Source organism: Mycteria americana, chromosome 17 (genome assembly GCF_035582795.1).
Source record: "Mycteria americana isolate JAX WOST 10 ecotype Jacksonville Zoo and Gardens chromosome 17, USCA_MyAme_1.0, whole genome shotgun sequence".
Taxonomy (NCBI): domain Eukaryota; kingdom Metazoa; phylum Chordata; class Aves; order Ciconiiformes; family Ciconiidae; genus Mycteria; species Mycteria americana.
In genome coordinates this window covers 9966051-9986459 of record NC_134381.1, presented here as the reverse complement: position 1 = coordinate 9986459, position 20409 = coordinate 9966051, and the positions used below count along the sequence as shown (strand labels likewise).

The 20409-nt window shown below is 53.4% G+C and overlaps 1 protein-coding gene across 3 annotated transcripts in view; it reads right to left on the bottom strand.

Moving 5' to 3' along the window:
* RXRA (retinoid X receptor alpha) overlaps window positions 1-1738 on the bottom strand; it is a 122171-nt gene extending 120433 nt beyond the window's left edge. For all 3 annotated transcript variants that reach the window (XM_075519508.1, XM_075519506.1, XM_075519507.1), the window contains exon 1: window positions 1428-1738. In XM_075519508.1, the coding sequence (XP_075375623.1) occupies window positions 1428-1455 (28 nt within the window). In that variant the 5' untranslated portion in view covers window positions 1456-1738. The remainder of the gene's footprint in view (window positions 1-1427) is intronic.
* Window positions 1739-20409: the final 18671 nt, after the last annotated feature.

Genomic DNA, 20409 nt, shown 5'->3' with positions numbered 1-20409 from the left:
GGCACTGTAAAACCATGATTCTGGGGGGAAAGTAGATGCCAGCTGAAGACCTGCCAGCCCGCGGGGCCAGGCTCTCCCTGCCAAAGCCCCCAGACCACAGTGGTCCTGGAAGCCCTCCCGAGGGGCAGGGCTAGCTGGGGACCGTGTGATGGTGTTTATATTTATTCCGCCCTTAGAAAGGAACAACTAAAATTGCAATTCTTAAACAAAACAAAAAAACAACAACAAAAAAAGAAAGAAACGAAACACACCACCACAGGCGAGCAGAGGTTGAGCACAGATTTAAAGCCCAGGGAAGCCGGCGTGGATGTTCTCAGTGGCCGTGGGCTTGCTCGGCCGGAGGCTGGGAGCCCACGCGCTGAGCGGTGGCAGAGATGGCAGGATTCGTCCCCTCTTCCTCCTCGCCTGGACTTGGCGCCGGGCTACTTCACTAAAACTTTTCTTCCCCCCACCCTGAACACTGAGCTCTGCAATATCACTTCTCCTGAAACCGAGACGCAAGGAGGCATTCGCCCTTACAAGCCAGGACTTGACTCAGTCACCGAAACGATGGCAAACTCCAGTTGGAAATAGGTTTTAAAATGTAACTAAAAAGAAGAGGGGGAGGGTTGGTGTTTTTTTTTAAAAAAAAAAAAAAAGAAAAAGCAGGAGGGTCCCAAGCGTGCCGGCTTCTGGGAGCCGCCAGCCAGGGCCGATGCCAGCAGAGGGGCCGGTGCGGGCGCAGCACGGGGGTCTCTGCCTCCCCCTGCCCGGCTGCGTGCCCCAGATGCCGGCGGGGAGAGGCGGAGAGGGAGACAAGGGAGGAAAGAAAAAATTAAAAAAAAAAAAAAAAAGAAACCGAGAGAGAAAAACAAGAGGGCGAAGCAAAGGCTGCGAGCTGCCAAGCCCTCCTGCAGAACTAGCCCCGGGCGGGGAGGGGGCTCTCCCGGCCGAGCCCGGCTGCCCGCTGCCCCGTTTGAAAATACCGCTTGCGCCGCCGCTGCCCTCCCGCCGCCGCCGGCCGCTCGCCCGGCCCGGCCCGGCCCGGCCCGGCTGGGCTCCCCGCCCGGGGCCTGCCGCCCCCCGCCCGCGCCTCGCAAAAAAAAAAAGAACACCACCAAAAAAAACCCCAAAAACAAGACCAAAAAAACCCCAACCTAAAAATAATAACTAAAATAGGGCGGACGGAGCGGGGGCCACGGGGCAGGCCCGCCCGGCACTTTCCCCGGCGCTGACACCAACTCTCCCCGCGGGGCTGCCTGCCCTCCCCGGGCGAGGGGCGCAGCGCATCCCCCGCCCGCTGCCTCCCGGTGCGGGCAGCTGGGAGGGGAAGCGGAGGAGGGGGCAGGTCGAGCGCTTATTTTATTTTATTTTATTTAACCACCCTCCACCCCCCCCCCCCCCGCCCCGCGGTAGGAATGGAGAATCTTTTTCGGAACAAAACTCACCCAGTGGCAGGAAGTGTTTGGTGTCCATAGCTGGTGCTTAACTCATGCCAAGGGGCTTGGTGAAGATCGGCGGCGAAAAACACACACACGCAGGGCGCGCAGAGGGGAGGAGAGCGAAATCAAAGCGAAAGGAGGAGAGGGAGGGGGGAAGGGAGGGGGGGGGAAAGCCCAAGGGGCGGCGGAGGAGGAGGAGGCGGGGAAGGCTGCAGCCCCGCACCGGCGGCCCCGCGCAGACGAGGCCGCGGAGTTGTTGCAAACTCCCAACAATGTAACTCCGCCGCTCGGCTCCGCTGGGCGCGATCGGCTCCGCGCCGGGGCCCGCGCAGGGGGGAGCGAGCGCCGCGACCGCCCCGCAGCGCCCGCCCCGCCGCGCCGCGCAGCGCCGCCCCGCGCCCGGCCCCGCCGGGGTCGGGGGAAGAACAACGGTGGTTTGTTGTTTTTTTTTTTTTTTTTTTTAAAGTGGTGGGGAAAGGGGAGGGGAAAAAAAAAAACCAAGAGGGGGAGAAAAAAAAAAAAATGGGGTGCGGAGCGCTGCGGTGGCAGCCCCGGGGAGGGGTGGCTCTTCAAGTGATGCTGAGCAATCTCGGCCTGGGAGCAGCCGGTGAGACCCTCAGCCCTGTTCCCGGGGTGTGTCACACGGCGGCCGGCGTTCAAAGCGCGATTTATTTCATTTCCCATAAATGAGGCACCGCAATTAACTCTCTGTGCCTGTGCAGTTGGTCTGCAAACTCTCCCCTCCTCAGCTCTGCGGGTACCACCCCGCCGGCTTCCCAGAGCAGCCGGGGCCCTGGCCCCCACCCTCCCCATCATGCCTCCAGATTTAATAAATGATACTCAGCCTTGTAAGAATGTGTATTAGTGACTTGATGGACCAAAGCGACTCTAGTATGCATGAAGCATATTAAACATCATATCGACCCCTCACTCTTGATGGCCGTAACGTGCATAACAAACAGGCTCAGCCCACGGCTGCAGCTGCTCACGTGCAGTGGGGAGCGACAGGGTCACGCAGGAAGCCTGAAATGACACCCGGGATAACTGCTGGGGGTTTCTGCTGGCACAGGTAACTCCCAACGCAGAGCCCAGCTCTCCTGCAGCAAGTGGGGTTGAGGGAAATCAGGGGGTAGCTGGGAGAACCAGGGCACCCACCAGCATCCCGGTTTAGAACACGCACACATGGGTGTGCTGCCACCACCAACCATCATCTCGCTGTGTGGCGGATCCGGCCATGGAAGGCTTCCGAGCCTCTTATCTGCAATGATTTATTCTTTAATTGGCAAAGCATCTCGTGTCATAAATACTAGCAATCTAGCACCTCCTCCTATAAAAATGAAGCCTCTTATCTTTCGTTGCCATATCCCCGTCTATCACCTGCGTGCACTTATCGGTCTATCTCGTACCTATCGCACAGGAGAGGCCCTGGAAAGGCCCTAATACCTGATTTCTCTTACAACTCTTGCCTGCTCTTCTGTGCATGGCTGCCAGGGGATAGACCCTGCCTTTCCTTCTGGGCAGACCCACACGCGGGCAGTTAGATGAGGGGTACGCAGCTGGCAACCCTGCAGGATCCTGGTGCGGACCGGCTCGGGTCCCCTGCCTCTTCCCCAGCACAGCAAGAGATGCATTGCAATTAATTGGCTTTAATTATAACAAGAAGAAAGACACCAAGAGGACCCATCTTGTGTCAGGCAAGCGGCTGCAAACTGACACTCACGCGGAGCTGCAGAAGTTAAAACAAAATAAAACATCTTGGATCCTTTTTATCCTCTGCTCCTGTAATTTCAGCATGTCCAAACAGATTTTGGTGTGTGTTTATAACTGGTAACTTCATTTGCTCCCGGGCTGGGACCTTAAATGCCAAGTTTCATCTCCAAGTCAGTTTTTATGGCTGAGTTACATTAACTCCTGGGAGAAAAGGGAAAAAAAGTAAATACATAAGGATATAAAAGAAAGTTGGGTGGTGTTAGAAAAAGGAGGTCCAAAGACTCTAAGAGTGGGTCGGCAGGGTAAAAATCATCGATCTCATGGATACCTGCATACGAACCCCAACAGCAAAAAGGTAGAAATCGGTTTCCTGATAGAGAAACTAAAGCTCGTCGTTGTGTCTGATAAGGGAAAACACATCTGGGGGCAACGCTCCTCCGTGCCTCGCTGGGGCAGACCCAGGCTCTCCCCTGCCTGTACCACACAAATGCCATTTGAGCCATCAGTGCCGTAACAGCCCGAGATGAGTGTGGGCCTTTACGGCTTTGGGCAATGTCCACGGTGCACAGGTAGCCTGCCAGCCGCTGTAAATGGCTTACCTGAGCACAGGTGGGGATCTGGCCCCAAACCTCAGGATCCCAAAGCACGCTTAGGTTGATGGCTGCAGCAGATATCAGGGTTATTAGACCCATGGCTGAAAATCCACCTTTGTAGACTCTAAGACATGAAATTACCATAACTAGGACATTTCACGCTCCTCTCCCATCAAGCTGTTTAGAGCAAATTAAATTTCTCCCTAACCAGCCTGTAACAGTTCACGTTAGATGTGGATCTAAATGTTAATTGCAGTGACAATAACAGGTCTGATCCTGCAGTCCTTATTTGGGTAAAACCTCCCACAGAAGCCAAAGGAATTTTGCCCCAGAGAAGACAGCTGGATGCAGTCCCACATTTCCAGTCTCTTGAAGATGCCAGAAGGTAGCAAGGATATTTCTGTGATGTTACAAACCTCCTCTTTTCCTTTCCCCCCCCACCCGCCTCCCCTCAATTCTTTAATGCACTATTAATTTAATAAGCTCTACCAGGCTGCCTAATGCTGTGCTCAACTTCAGCTTTTCACTTCCTAGCTAAGGACTTAAATCGTGATGGGGGGATGTTAAGATAATTTTTGCAGGTCATTGGCTTGTACATCTGCTTGATGCAGGGACGCTTGAAGGTCCTACGCTGTTGGGGAAAGCTGTCTTGTGAAACTCCGAGTGGCTCTTGTTCTCTCTGCCCTTGGGTAATGCAAATACCCTTTAGCCTGGGATCCTAAGGAAGGCAGGCTGACGTGATGGGACCATTTAGGGTCTGCCTGTCCTCATTTGAACAGCTTTCAATCCCATCACTCAATTCCGGCCAAATTTGACAAAGAGAGAGGTACTATGTCCATTCACAGGTCAGAGTCAGGTGGGCAAAGGCTTCTCCATCCCCACACTCCCACCGTGTTGCCTCCACGTGTGCTCAAGACATTTGGGACAAAGGCATCTGGGTGCATGTGGGCATCAGCAGGAGGTAGGCACTGAGCTGCTTTGGGGGCTGAGACCTAACACTGCATTCAGAACTGGGCACCTAGGCCCAGTAAGGGGATTTGGAAATCATAGTTTCTGGGTTTTTTCTAAGTGATTCCAGCTTATCTTGTCCATAACCCAGAATTATCTGACAGGACAAAAGCAAAACCTGCTGTGCTTCCCCTACTGTTTCATGCCCTCCTTCACAGTTAGAAAAAAAACATCTATTTCCCTCCCTGGCTGCATTTTATTACAGATTAAAGAAAGAATAAATACAAAGTCTGAGTGAGAAAGAACAGGAGAAGCTCACAGGCCATGTCTGGGCTCCATCTCCCCCAGCACAGCTAGGGGCAAGGCTGCGATGGGTGGCCAGAGCTACCCTGATGTAGAGGCAAGGGTGCTTGCAGCCACTGGCCTGGGGCTCGTGGCCACAGAGTCCCTCCCCAAGAAGGCTATGTGTGATGCGGGCAATCTGGTTGCCTACGTGAGCTGAAAACCAAATGCAGACAGAGAAAGACACCTTCCACTCATGCACACTTTGTGGGACTTTCCCAGGCTTGTCCTCAACTCCAGCAACCTGGTCCCCCCAAAGTCGCTGCAGGTTCCAGGACTTTGAACCCTTTGGATGCCGTAGGACCAGGGTCTCTATTACCTGTGTCCCCCGGGGGACTTACAGGCTGCCGAAGTGTCCATGCACTGTGCAACTTTCTGCCTGGGGTATCTGGACTGTAGGTCTTCAGGACAGGACCTACCTCTTGTTCTCAGGAGCAGGAGGAGCTCACATGTTGCTTTTCTTCCCATTTTCAGCCAGGCTCCCTTGCAGCTAACAGAGACGTGGCAGGATTTGGGGGGACAGGTCAGAGGCCATGGCATCACACAAGGACCGTGGGGTCTGAAAGCGGAGGTAGTCCCCAAGCACATGCCCACTTGACAGACTCTCGCCAGGACTTCTCAGCATCCGTCAGACACATCGGAACCATCCCTGCAAACCCAACCGGCTGCAGAAGGCGAGTCCCCACTCCTCGGGGAGGCACTACACATGCAAACCAGCAAAAACTCTAAAGGACAAAACATTTCTCTAAGTGCTGGAGATTTAAACTGCTTTGTTTTTTTCCCAGCAGCATTTAACAGGCTGATGATGTTTGTTTATGCAGTGAAATGCACATGATTTATTTGATCTGCTGGAGCTGGAGAGCTGCATTCCCACGCCAAGGACAGAGACACTGCATTCTCCCCTCTTTTGGAGGCTGCTCAGATAAAATAATGTATTGCACAGTCAGTAGTACTGTGCTACACTTTCAGCTGCTTCAGAACTGGACATTAAATGCTTATTAGAGACCTCCTAACTTCCAAGCCATAAAGTTGCATTTGTTCTTGTCTGTCTCCACATGTGGAGCAAGTCTTAATAAAGTGTTCAAGCAGTTAAAACAGGTTTGGGGAAGAGGTATCAGGGCACCTGGGCTCTTGTCTGGATCTAGCTTGAATAATCCTAGGGGAAGTTTCTTCCTCTCTTGTGCTTTGCTGGTGGATTGGGTTTAGCATGTCTCACCTGGTTTGCAGGGACAGTGGTTTAATTAACTGCTTTGCAAAAGGACTCTGTAAACGGAAAGTCTAGTTCTGCCTTTTGTAACACCTGGAGATCTCTATTTCATCTCATCACCCAGACCAGGGCTTGACTGCCAAGGAAGCCAGCAAAGAAAGCATTAACAGATGGAAGATGAAATGCAGTACATGAACTATGAGATTTACAGCTCTTTGGGGAAAGCACGTGGAGCATCACCCATCCAGCAAGTGGGACCCAGGCCAAATCCTCACCTGATGTCAGCCAGCAGAGCACTGACCAAGTCAGTGCCTGGGCACCAGCTGAAGCTCATCCTGCACCCCTGTAAGGGGTCTGTGCCTCAACTGCTGCTGATCACCCTCGTGGCAGAGAAGCCACCTAATTTACACCAGGGCTTGAAGATGTGTCCCAGTCTCTTAACAGAGCCTTCTCTGCTAGCCTTCTCCTAGTCCCTGCATACAAAACACTTTGCAAATGAAGTGTGAAGATAATATGCTTTATCATAGGCATTTATTACTGATGATTGTTGTATAATCTCCCTCCATTCACATATATATACATAAGGTGTATATAAATATGCAGTATCCAGCAGTACCCAGAGCCTTTTTGACAATGTCAACGTAGCCCCCATAAAGATAGTGGGAAATGATTCATAATATTTATATGACAGACATGATATGAACTGTAATAGCCTGTTGGGATCGAGAATATCCATAGGTCTCTGTCAGCCGCAAATGTGATTTAAATATTATATATGTGGCAACTGTAGCATTAGTAATATGATAGCTGTTATTGATAGTGGTCATAAAATGCAGTAGTTTTGCACTGAAGAATGTGAAAAATAATCTAGTGGTTTTCCTAATGGTCTTCCCAGCACTGCACTGAAAGGAAGTGTACTTTCAATGCCTCCTTTTTTCAATGCCTCCTCCTCTCCTTCCCCCACCCCAAATTACCATCAAGTTCTATCAGATTACTGCCAGGGCCATATTTCACTCTGCTGATGTCAGGTTGTGGCATCTCACCCTCCTGGGTCTGTCTGGGAGGCTGGGGAGGGTGAGGGGTCCCTGCAGAGCCCCGGGGCTGTCGGCGAGGCTGCTCGGAGGTTGCATGTGCTGGGAGGGTCGTGCTGGCGGTGCTTTCCCCGACCGTACAGAGCAGGAGGGCAAGGAGCAGCAGGAGAGGAGCTCGAAGGAGAAGCTGGTGCCATGCTGGGTGTGAAGGTGAGATGTTTATCCAGCAGGCTGGGCAACGGCAAAGGGTCCTCAGCCAGCATCCATCAGCACAGCCCTATAAAAACAGTACAGCTACACTGATTTATGCTTGCTAGGCTTCCCAAGTGGGGCTCTGGCACCCAGAAGTGGGAGATGGGGCACCCGAATCCTCTTCCCTCCGCTGGCCTTCTGTGCCCAAAGCCTGCCCCAGCCAGGGGTCTGCTGGAGGACTCAGCATCACTCCCTTCCCTGCACCAGTTCACAGGAGGGGGAGGATGGCTGGAAATAAATATATCTTTGACCCTCCACGTGCACCAGCAGGGGCCTACCTGGGCTAGAGCACAGAAAAGCTGGGAGAGCTGTGGGTGATACCACTGACCCCAAGTTATTTGCTATTTGGCCATCACACACCTCCACAAAAGGCTGGTGGCTTTGCACTGCAGCAAAAGGCTCCTTAGGGCCTAGCACAGAGGCTAGCGGGAGCTGAGGGACCACCATCCACAAAACCAGACCCACATCTGAGCAAAGACAACATCCTTCCATCACTACCAAAGAAGCAAAGGTCCCCTTCCCTCCTGGCTGCCAGCCTGCCTTCATCTGCCCCCATCTCCGTCCCAACTTTTTCCAAGAGCAAACGAGAGGGAAAAACACTCCGATCCGGGATAAATCAGTGGCTGCCACAGTCATTAATTGCAACAGTCCCTGGTTTTCCTCCATTAGCAGAACAAAGTGAGGATGAGAGTTGCCTGGCTGGAGAGCCCAGCTCGGCCGGACCCCTCGGACGCAGCAGCCCTGGTCTCCCCCAGCGGGGTCTGCAGGGGGATTCGGGAGCACAGATCCCACCCAGCACTGATGCCCAGTGTCAATCCAGCATCCCTGCCCTGCAGGCAGGGCAGCTGCTTTTAATGGCAGCCGTCCACCGGGGATCAGGTTTTGCATGAAGAGCTCAGGAGTTAACTGGGGATGCTGTGCCTGCTCGTGTCGAGGGGATGGGAGCAGCCTCAGAGGCAGGTATCAAGATGCTGGTTACATCCTTTCACATCACAGAGAATAAATCAAGGAAATGATATATGCTCCAAACAAACCAGACCGCAGGGCAAAGCATTGATCAGCTCCCTCGTGTGTAGCCTTAAAAAATAAATTAATTCATTGGAGTTACGTTAGCGGGTCTTTGCAGAGGAACCCACTTGTGCTCTCATCTCCGGCTCTGGTAAGGGCCCTCCTTGCTCTGAGCGCTAACGAGGGGGCAAGGCCGTGCTGCAGGCTGCCCCGTCACACTGCTGTCTTAAGGGATTTCATTCCCCAGGATTACATTTTCATATTTTAAAGCAAACAGGACACCCACATTTCAATTTAATCCAAAGCACCAGACTCTCGGTGGACAGAACTGGGCCCGAGGAAGAGAGAAGCGGTTTCTGCACAAATGGGCAAAAGAAACCGGAGCAAGGAAGGGGCGCGGACTGATTTTCCCCCAAAAAGTAGAGGGGAACGGGGGCTGCAACCCGCCCTCTCCATCAACACTGGAGCAGTAGCTGCCCGTCCTGGCCTCCCCTCCTGGCTGATCTCCTCCCATGCATTTGTAACTTTGACCGTACAGTACATTTTATAAAAGAAAGCAAAAGTATATTTGAAAGTAAGGGTCTAGGTATAATTTAATGACAGTTTTCTATATCATTTGCAAGGCAAGGCACCTGATCTTCCTCTTCCTCACCCCAGCGTGAGCCAGGCGTTGCTCCAGGGAAAACCATGGGCCTATTTCTGCTGTCGTTTACATGAACATAAATCAGGAATTTACTCAGTTGAAATAAATGGAACTGCACCAGTGTAAAACCAGTGTGAGATCAGAGTTACAGTGCTATAAAAGCAGTGTGAGATTAGAATCAGCCTCAGTATATTACTGCGATGGTTTGAGGAAAGCCTTGGGAAATTAGTAATATTGAAATTGGAAAAAAAAGAAAAAAAATGGCATGGGATTTCCTGATGATTTGGAAAATCAAATCCTCAAGGCCAGTACTCATATTCCTTCCTCCCGCTGAGATGCCTGTACTGGTGAGCACTTCTGCCAGAATGGTGTTTCTGTAGTATTTCTCTTCTGGGTGAAGCAGCTGTGAGATACTCTGTATGAAGATGCCTTACAAAAATAAATTGAATCGAATTAGGGAACAACTAAAGTCATTTCTTCTCTGTCCTCACATTAATCCATTTAGGTTGATTCTTTGGGTGCTCCGAAGGGGATTTGCATCGCTATCCTGTCAGCATCCACAGTCCCTTTCTCTCCTCCCAAACGAGCCTCAGCACCTCCTAATTCCATGTCTTTTTATTATTCTCCCCCCTCCTCCTGCCTTCGCATAGAGACTTCAAGGAGATTTTTACGGGGCAATTGGCTTCCCTGGCAGGTTGGATTAAGCTGCGGTTTGCTCCCAATTGCAACGAGCGACAACGTTCTAATGAGATTTTTGGGGGACGTGAATTAAGGGAAGGAAAAACAAATACTGTCTTTTAAATGAAATAATGATGCGTAAGGCCTGAAATATAATGAGAAGCGTATCAGTGGCAATTTGAGTTGTTAATGCAGCCTGCGCATTGATATGCGGTGGCAAGCACGCTCAGAGGCAGTCAAAGCAATTCTGGCGTCACGGACCCGGCGGAGGCTGGGACAACATTCCCATCCAGTGTGGATTTCTACTGCCCTAAAATTGTACGTTGTGTTTCCAAGAGGATGAATTCCACAAAGTCCCAGGGCCCGGGCTGTAAGTAGGTCAGGCTAGATGTTCATCGCCACGGTCTCATATGGCCTTGCAGTCTCTGTGCCCTGCGGTGGGGATGCAGAGCAAGCGGCAAATAGCACGCTGCCGGGGGACAAAGGCTCCATCCCCCTGCCGGGCTCGGCGGAGGGGACCTGACGTGGAAATGGCTGCAGAGACGCGGTGCGGAGACACCCCGGGGCTCCTGCCCGTGGTGTCCCGGATACCGAAGTACTCCCCGTCCTGGTGAGGGACATTTGGGGGGGGGCTGCTCTGGTCCATCCCTGCTTCCACTCCTGCCGAGACTCTCGAGGGACCCTCACGTATTCCCACAAGCAAGCAGGGGAGCTGCCTTTGCAAAGTCTCCCCTGCATTATCCCAGGAAAATCACCATCACTGCCACAAGGCATAAGTAATTCACCCCTTGATGATGGCGATGAGCCCTGCTCGTCTCAGCTCGGGGACAGCCACACTTCCCAGCAGACGAAGGGAGAGGCTGGAAGCACTGCGGATTTTTTCCTCTTCTGTGTTGATAAAAAACCAGAGTTTGTCATGAAAAGGTGGGAAACCCCAGAGTCACACTCAAAGCGGGATAGTTCCTGAGGCAGGAGGTCCTGTCCTGCCTGGCTCAGCGCAAGGCATTGAACTTTGCTCTCTCCCACTGCCCCAAGCCCTGGCCACTGCGCCGTGCGATTCCCCTTCTCCTCCTCCTCCTCGGGAGCCCAGGAGGGTGTCCCTGCTAAAACTTCCATTTCAGCTCACTGGAATTTCCCTGCAGAAAAGAAAATCCACCAGAAAATTCCCACTTGGCTCTGTTGTACATGCTAAAGGTGCCGACACGGGGGTCTGTAGTTGCACAGCCCGTGCGACGGCCGGGGATGCCACGAGCGGGTCTGGCAGCATGAGCCCCGCTGCCGTGGCTCGCTCTCATCCTGCCTGTACAGCCCCGGTCCTGTAACGTTCCCCGAAGGCGCTTCATTTGGCTTTGGAAGAGCGATGCCCGGCCCCTTCGCAGCGCTCGTGCCTCCCTCGCTCAGCACCGGGGTTTCCAGGATGCGGTCGGGGTTTCAGATCACCAGCTGCTGACACTGCACGTTTCGACAAGAGAGACGCATTGCACGGATTTCCAGTGTAAATCGTGAGACAATCCAACATAAACATTTCGAAAGAGATGGCAGAAGGGGGGATGAAGAGAAGCATTGGGGGGGAGGGCCAGATCCTGCTGCCATTTACACGATGGGAAATCGGACGTCACTTCCCAGCCTGAAGTGGCCTTGGCTGAGTCCCCCAGGTTTACTCAGCTTTCACGGCAGCCTCACCGAGAGCAGGATCCAACCCCTGAGGTCTTGCTTAGCGAGCGAGGTTGGAATTTCAAGAGAGTCTTTTCCCGAAATATCTTGAAATCTCTTGGTTTCCACCCCCAGCCCCCTGTGCTGACCCCAGTTCCCAGGGGACCCGCAGGGTTTTGTACCCCGCCAGCACAGCTCTGCTCCGCAAACACAGGAGATCCAAGCTCAGGCTCAGCCTCAGAGCATTTGGCACTGAAATGTCACAGCCACGGGCCGATGAGCGAGGCAGGTAACATCTTCCCTTGGCTCTTTGGGAACATCTGGATTTGACGCTGCTCGAAGCTGTTTTCAATCCCACTGTTGCGCGCCACAGAAACACAGTTTCTGGTCCACCGTAGGAAATACTACCATTCTAAAGAAAAGACAAAAATAAAACCCCAGAGGTAACGCCGTACATGCAGGTCCTGCCTGCCTGGCAGAACAGGAGTCCTCTGCTTGGGGGACCCAATTCAACCACCACCAAGGGAGATCTGCTCGAGGCAGGAGTGATTGGCCTGTCCTTGCTTCTTCTGTTTTGTAGTTGTGATAGAGAACATGGTAAGGCAATAACCAGGACTGTTTTATTTCCCTTGACCGCTTTTCCTCAAGGATCAATAGTTCCAGGAGTTTTTGCCAGACGAACCCTGGTTAAGTATATCTTGGCTTTAAACGGATCACTCAAGGTTGAGGACTGGCTCATGCTCAGCGTCTCAGCAGGCAATGAATCTGAAGCTGGTTTAGATGTGCTTCTAGGCTTTGTATTGCTCCCAAGTGGTTCTGATTTAAAAATCAGTTTTGGCATTCATAGTATGTGATCGTTCCCTAATGCAGCCTAAATACCTTTGCTGCCCGGAAAGTGAGACCCAGCGGGGTGTCAGTCCCGGGGTGCCAGTCCCAGGGTGCCAGTCCTGGGGTGCCAATCCCAGGGTGTGAGTCCTGGGGTGCCAGTCCCGGGGTGCCAGTCCCATGGTGCCAGTCCCAGGGTGTCAGTCCCAGGGTGTCAAGTCCCAGGGTGTCAGTCCTGGGGTGCCAGTCCCAGGGTGCCAGTCCCGGGGTGTCAGTCCCGGGGTGTCAGTCCTGGGATGTCAGTCCCGGGGTGCCAGTCCCGGGGTGTCAGTCCCAGGGTGTCAGTCCTGGGATGTCAGTCCTGGGATGTCAGTCCCGGGGTGCCAGTCCTGGGGTGCCAGTCCCATGGTGCCAGTCCCAGGGTGCCAGTCCGACACTCTGGGCAGGGATCCATCCTCCAACATCGGCGAACATTCTGCCTTCGGCCGGAGACCAGCCCAGTCCTGCTGCGCCATGCTGCTGGCCGCATCGCGCTCCCAAATTATACACGGGTCTGCACCTATCGCTCACTTTTATCCAGCATCGCACAAGTTTCTCCATCGAGTGCTGCAGCTTCAGCAGGAAGACGGCATAAAGCAAAAACACTTTGAAAGCCTGGGAAGAAAAAAGGGGAGAAAGGTGGGAAAAACCATCCGCGTACAGAGCAAGCCCCACGTGCGTGATGGGTTGTCCCGGCCCCTGCCCCTGCCCTGCTGCCCGCAGCCCTGCCAGCGCAGGCAGCCCTGCCAGACCTCCCGCCGGGGGCAACTGGCCGAGCTCAGCAGCACCTCATTACACCAGCTGGGTACCTGGCCCCCGAACGCCGCGGCTCCACAAAGTGGACCCGTGTTCCTTCAGCCCTGTTTAGTTTTCAGTCCTGACACGGCTTTTTAATAACCTGCCGATGAGCGTGCGGTGGTGCGTTTTACGCGGCCAAGCCGGGGTAATCAGAGATGCTGGGTTTGCTGCGGAAGCGAAATACAAAATAAAACATTATTACAAATAATAATAGCGTTTGTGAGCTGCACTACGTTAGAACTCGGCGTTGGGATTGTTGCTTCATTACGGAGCTCTCTCCTGCTAAATCTTTTCTGATATTAAAGCTGGCTCGATAGGGTCCTGATCCCTGCTTGAAACATCAATATTACTAATAAATAGAAATAACAAGTGAGGTAAAGGGCCAGACCAGCATGACCTGCTTTATGAATTTATGTAGTGAAAACTGGCCATTTTCCTATAGCCTTTATATACTACAGGCACACATACGAACTTCATACGCATTTATTGGACATCGGTGCACTGAAATAAAGCTGGAACGATGCTCTAACCTAATTACCGACTTGCTACGGTGTGCCAGGGAGAAAGTAGGGAAGGCTCATTGCGTACACCCCTGTGGCTTTCAGAAACGCTCGCTATTTCTCTCACCGGGTGGATGAAATCATCTCTTCCAGCCAGGCTTTTTCTCGGCGTGGATCCCCTCCCGGCCCCGGAGCCATGAGCGGAGCAGGCGGCTGCAAGGTGTTTCTGCGGGAGCCGGAGCTCCCCGTTTGCAGGGATTGTAGCCGGAGTTTGCAGTCCCCGGCGCGATGCCTGGGGGCTGTTACGGCGGGGACGTGTTTGGTCAGGAGCTGGGCCACGGGGGGATGAGTGTCAACGGGAGATGGGCAATCCGACCCCTCTCGTCCTGAGCGTGAGCATGTTCTCCGTGCATACAAGCGCATGTGCTTGTGGCTATATATATCTATATATCTGTATCTATATATACACATACCTACATAAGTGGAGAGAGAGATGATGTGCGTTTCGCCGTTCGTCCGTAATTCTCTCCTGTGATTTTTGCATCCTGGGTGATTATTATCGGGAGGTGTGAAGCAGACGTGACTGTGCTTTGCTACGCGATATGATACTATCGTCACAGTAATGTTATATCCAGGCACGGCGGGCCGGATCCGGCTCCCGGGAACACCGACCTGCCAGACTCGTTGCCAGCAATGCCACGCCGGCTTTACACCGCCGTAATGGCAAGCCGGGTCCGGCCCTTCCTCCCAGACAGAGACACCACGTTGTGTCCATAATTTATAAGCTATTCAAAATTTATCGCTGAGAACAAACTCTGACTACAAAAGGGTTTTAAATCCTTGTTAAGTATTAAAGTGGAAATAAGTGTGCTAACGCGGTGCTGGCGGGCGGCAGGGATGGGGCAGCACCCGCCCTGCCCGCCCGCCGGCTGAGCCTGCCCCCGTGCCCCCCAGCAGCGGACTCAATAGGGCTCAAATTATTTTTTTCATCCCTTTTTTTTTGCTTTTTCCCCCCTCCTTTTCCCTTTCTGTCCCCTCTCCACCGCCATTTCTCCAGCCACGGGAGCCCCCGGGTCAGGGGCAGGTCGGGGGCTGGCCGTGCCCCCCCCCGCTGCCCCCAGCCCCCTCCTTGGGGGGGATCCTTGGCTTTGCCGCAGGGGGCCCAGCCCGCGCCAGCGATGGGCTGACAGAGCCATACAACCGCTTGTCACCCCGCCGGTGACGAATCGGCCTCGGCTGACAAGAACGGATGGAGGTGCTCCCCGGGCTGATGCGGGGGGCGAGAGTGGGGCCGGATCGGGGCCCTGGGGGGGGATGCAGGAGAGGTGGCAGCGGTGGCACCGGGGAGGACAGCGAGGTGGGACTCAGGTGGCCGAGCCGGGGCCGCCCCGCGCCGGGGCCGGCATTTGGGGTCTGGGCTGGGGCAAATTTAATAAGTCTTACGGCGGCCTCCTCCCAGAGCTTGGCTTAATGGGATGCCAGAGACGACAGGGTTGCCTCGATCTGCTCATTCCCTGGGCCTGGGGAACCATCCATCTTGCTCTAACCCTATTTTAAAAAAATATAAAAGGAAAGAAAAGGAGGGGGTGGGGGAGAAAGAAAAATGATAAATCTGTTCAGAGCTTTTGTTTGCCTCTGATTCCTGTAAAGGACAAAAAAATGAAATAAAAGCCAGGCCCATTTTTTCCCCACTTGGTGTTGCCATGGGATAGAAAGCCCCCCGTTCTCAAGAGTGCAGTGCCTTTGGGGAGGGAAAAAAAAACCCAACCCTCATTAACGTTATGAGTTGCATCTGTTCCCTGGGTCTGGGTCACTTCCAGCCCGCCAGCTCTCCCATCGCCTGCCTCCCCCACCCCCGCACATTCCCATTGCTAATTTATTTGGATATCCATGCCCTCAGAAATCAAAGGGGAGATCCGCGCTCCCCGCTCGGGCTCCGAGACAATGACCGCCATGCTAAGAGCATCCCGGCTCGGAGAGCATCCCGGCTCTCGGCTGGGCGCGGGCAGAGGGCAGCGGCCGGAGCAGGGTCTTGGAGCGGGACGCCCGCGCATCCCTCTGGAAAACAGAAATAATAATCCTGGGTTGCCGCTGCAAGAGGCAGGAGAGGGAATTCCCGCTTGGACGACGCCATGGGCAGGAGGGGTTTGGAGCAAGGTTGCAGGATATCGATCCTCTGCGCTGCCTTCTGCTGGGACCTCTGACTTGCCAGGCCCAAGCCCTTAAGAAAGCAAATGAACAAACCTCCCTTTGCTGCTGCTGCTCGGCTCCCTGGCTCTTTCCGTGCTCAGGGAACGCATGTGATCAGGACTCAGTGCTATTTACCACATCCAGGAGGGTGGGGAGGAGTAAAAAAAGATCCTTGATGTAACACACTGTCATAAAAACATGTTTGTACAGTAGAGCAGAGGCTCTCCAGGACTTTGCAGAATGAGGGAATTTGCTTGATATTTCCAGTTGCATGTGATAAGGAACGTGCATGCAATTGCCTTTATCGGAGCTGCAAGGTAAAATACAGCAGACGGTGCAGGGCTGGGAGCCATAAAGCAAAGAGCTTTACAGTGAGAGACAATACAGCCAGAACCAGTGCGGGGAGAGGGGGATTTTCTTACCCGGCCACGGCTCCTATCTACCCAGCTCTCATTTCCAGGCTATTTATAAATGAAGTGTCGGGAGAAGGCTGGTGGTTGTGTGCACCAAGTCCCCCAGCGCTGCATGCATGGCTTCCCACACCGCGCTGCTGAAATGCACCCGGTTCTCTGGAGATCTGGCTCTGGGAGCAGATGGAACGGCAGCCCTGGTCATCCAGGTCCACGTCTGCAGCAGGGATAAGTCCAAAGTGAGTTTTGGGGGGTGCAGGGAGCAACACGGGGCTGCAACGAGGGAGGAAGGAGGAAAAGCAGTGATTTCGGCTGCCATAAAACGGAGGCTTGGTGCCTGCTGTGCTAATGGCATACATGAGCCGGGCCCTAAAATACAGCTGGCCTGGATCAGGACGCTCCGAGCTGGTGCAAGTCCTAAACGGGATGAGCGGCAGGGCTGTGCCGTGCTGTGCCGAACCATGCCATGCCATGCCATGCTGAGCCATGCTGTGCCAAGCGGTACCATGCCGTGCCATGCTGAGCCATGCCGTGCCGAGCTGTACCATGCCATGCCTTGCCGAGCCATGCCGTGCCACCCTGGCTGGAGACACGCTCACGAGTCCCGGGCCAGCGGCACGGCTCGGCACAGGCTCACAACCAGGCAGAGGCATCCGCGCGGTGCTCACGGCAGTGGTCGAAGCCTAGCGTCATCGGAAGGAAACGTGGCGGTTGCGCCTGCAAGCCAAGGAAAGAAGCGTGCACAAAAGCCAGCTCTGCACACTCTGGGGATCATTGGATAACGCTGCAGCTTGCAGGTATCAGTTTGCTGGATTATGTGTAAAAGGCTTCACAGTCTTTATTGTAAACACTATAAATAGGTTTGTGGTTCTTCTTTGAGTTTAAGAACAAAAGGCTGTTTCATTATCATTAAACTTGCGTTTGAGTTGCTCCGTGACTGGGTGTCTGGCTTTTTATTGCAAGCCAGGGCTTTCAAAAGCTCCTTAAATGTTAATGTCACCTTTAAAACAACAGTGGCGAGGCCTTTGATCAGCAGAGCCGGTCACTTCTTGCAGCTGAAGTAAGAACCAGCGACTGACTGATCTTGGGATTTTAATATTTCCCCCTTCCCCCTGCTGACCCCCAGCACCAGGAGAGAAGCCGGGCTTTGATCAGACCTGATTTTTGAGCCATCTCAAGGAACTGCTGCTTAAAGGAGATGTTCAGTGCTGGGTTTTCATGGCTCGATGTGATGGAGGAGAGCGGGGCACGGCCAGCACGGCTGGCTGGTCCTGCAAGAGTCACCCGACCACGCTGTCCCTGCCAGGCTTTGGGGACAGGAGAGGGGACCTTCTCCAGCCCTGCTGCCCTGGGCCTGCAGGATTCCCCGGGAGATGTGGTTTAGGGCCACCAGCAGCACCTGCTCGTCTTCGCTGCAGATGCATCCCTGCAATTTAGAGGCTGGGGGGGAACAGGATCATCTCAAAGTCTTTCCCTTCTCATGGCACCAGCATTGCCCTTCACCAAAAACTCACAGCAAGACCACACACCCGTCGCTCACTGTCCCTCATCCATCCGCTGCCCCTGTCCCCGTCCCCTCCGCGACCAGATGCCAGCCACCCCAGGCACATGCCCATGCACACGACCACCGCGTTTGCTGCTGCTGAGCTTGCCAGGCTGGGGACAGGGTCACCCGCATCGCTCCGCGAGCAGGCGGGAGCGTAACGCCGGAGGAGAGCACATTTCAGGTTCAATTAGTGCCATCCGCGGCAAAGGCGGCTGTGCTGGTGCTGGTCTGGGTACAAGGATATGTTTGCAGAGATAAGTGTGAGTGTAACCTGATGACACGAGTTGCCTGCTTCCAAATGTCAGGCAAAGTTCATGCAACCCATGTGAAACGAGTTAAAATTTAACAGAAATCTGCAAAGTGTTGTGTTGTAATTGAATCCATGATGTGGACGGGAAGCATGTTCAGACACATCCCAAATTTGCCTAAACCATAGTATTCGTCTTGAAAAAAGCTCGATTTAAAGGAGGCTGCTGCGGCTAAATATGCATGCGCCCCCTCCTTCCCCTTCTGCAAGGAGAAAGCTCTGTCTGAAAACTTCTGAGTCATTCTGCATCGGTTTTGACGTGTCAAAATTGGTTTAAAAAATCACAGCTGAAGCAGCAGCAAGGAGAGCTCAGCTCGGGCACACGCAGATGAATGCAAAGTGCTGCAGAGCTGAACCGCTTCGGGCTTCGCATCGAGAACAAGAGCCGTTTAATCTGTACCCGCGCATTAAGAAGGAAAAAGGCTTTTTGGCTTCTTGACGCTGTGATGTGGCTTTGTGTTGTTTCTCTCTTTGCTGGCTGCTAATTCTCCCTTTGTCCTGGCATGGTGGGGTGCAAACTCCTTCAAGCTTTAGAAATGGAAAGTCGTTTTGTTGTTTTTGTGCTCCAGTTCTATAGCTCGAGCAGCGAGTTCAGCCCTGAAACCCTCCCCTGCGTGGTCTTTGGGCCGAGCAGGCGGCTGTGGCCAGATGTGAGCAGGACACCCCATCGCAGCCTTGTGCGGGGTGGGATAACCGCTACACGCCTGTGATTGCAAAGCGGCCATCCCAGCACCCTTTTTTTCTCCCTTTCCACATTCCCCTAGTCAAGTCCTGCTGGGGTCCTGCATCCCGAGCCTGAGCACCGGCCACCGAAACAGCCGTGGCACAGCAAAGCGGAGGAGGCAGGAGAAATGAGCTCTGTGCTCTGCCTCGCTTGGAGGTTTTTGTCTCTATCTTTTTCCACTTAGGGAGTTGATTACACTAAGTGATTGACGGCATGGATTAAAAAAAAAGAAGTGGATGCCCAACTTAGTTTGGACTAACTGAAGACAGCCCCCTGCCCGGCCTGGCTCCACGCACAGCATCCCCATGGGTGGATCTGGGGCTTGGCTCTGGTTTATTCCCTGCTCCTGGCCAGCAGATTAAACCTCAGTGGTTTCCTTGTGATACTAATGATCGGTGCTTCTGGCTGTCCCCCTGGGGCAGCTGCGCAGCCAGGCTCTCCGCTGGACGCAGCAGGCTTGGAGGAAAGCTGCGAGGGATGACTGAGACCCTTGTGTGCTTTTACTCTGCAAGGGCTTTTCATAAGGGAGCTAAAAACAAATTTAGCACTTAATGCTCTGAAGAGTAAACACTTAAATGCCCTATCATCTGCCCAAGTGCTTTGTTTATTATTCAGAGAAGCCAAACTGAAGCAGTTTTCCATGGAGATGTAGTACCTCCTTCAGATTAGCCCGCTTAATTAGATCCTGGTCGCACAGCGCTTTGCTCTGGAAGAGGTGCCGATGAGGGAAAGTCGAACAATTGCTTCCAGAGGCCAAGCCTTGGCTCTAGCTGCCCCCAGGCGCCCCGGTGCGCAGGGCAGTATTTTGGGAGGTGAAGCTGGACACCTTGAGCTCCGGTTCAAGGCTGCTCATCGGTGCGGGGGGACAGGGACAAACCCAACGCGGATGCTGGGAGCAGAGAGGAGCCACCAGCCGCTCCCAGCTGCGCCAGGCTCTGTCCTGGCTACCAGCCCACTCACACCGGCTCCAAATCCGAGCAGGTACAAACCTGACCTCCAATAAGGGCCAACAGCTTTACACGAGCTATTTGTCCCTGGGCTTTAAAGAAAGTTGGGAGGGAAGATGCCAGCTCAGATACTAAGTACTGGCAAATGCCACTCTTGAATGGTGGCTGCCGTGAGCGGCACTCCCCGAAGCATAAAAACTCCAGTCTCCCATTTATAAGCTATTAAAGCTGTTACATCCCATAATGGACATCCTCAGGTGAAGAAGACAAACAACGGAAAACGCTGAAACACAACCACAACACTAGACACAATAACAGACACGGCACAAGAAGGATATGACATGGGGAGACAAACAGGAGCAAAATTTATGTCACTGGAGATTACAAGGGCATCATATATCAGCGACGGAGATGGGCTCTGAACGCCAGCGCGAGGGCTGGCCTAACCTTTCAGAGAAAAATCTCAGAGCAACAATAACGGCCGAGAAAAAAAGCAGAGCTGTGTCCCTCTGGCAGCCGCCTGTGCTTGGGGAGAGACGGGGACTTTGGTAGCAAAGAGAAGGAGATGCCAAAAGTCACGCGGTGGCCACGTGCCTGGTGCCTAACGCAATAACAAAAGGCGTTGTTCGCTGGCTGT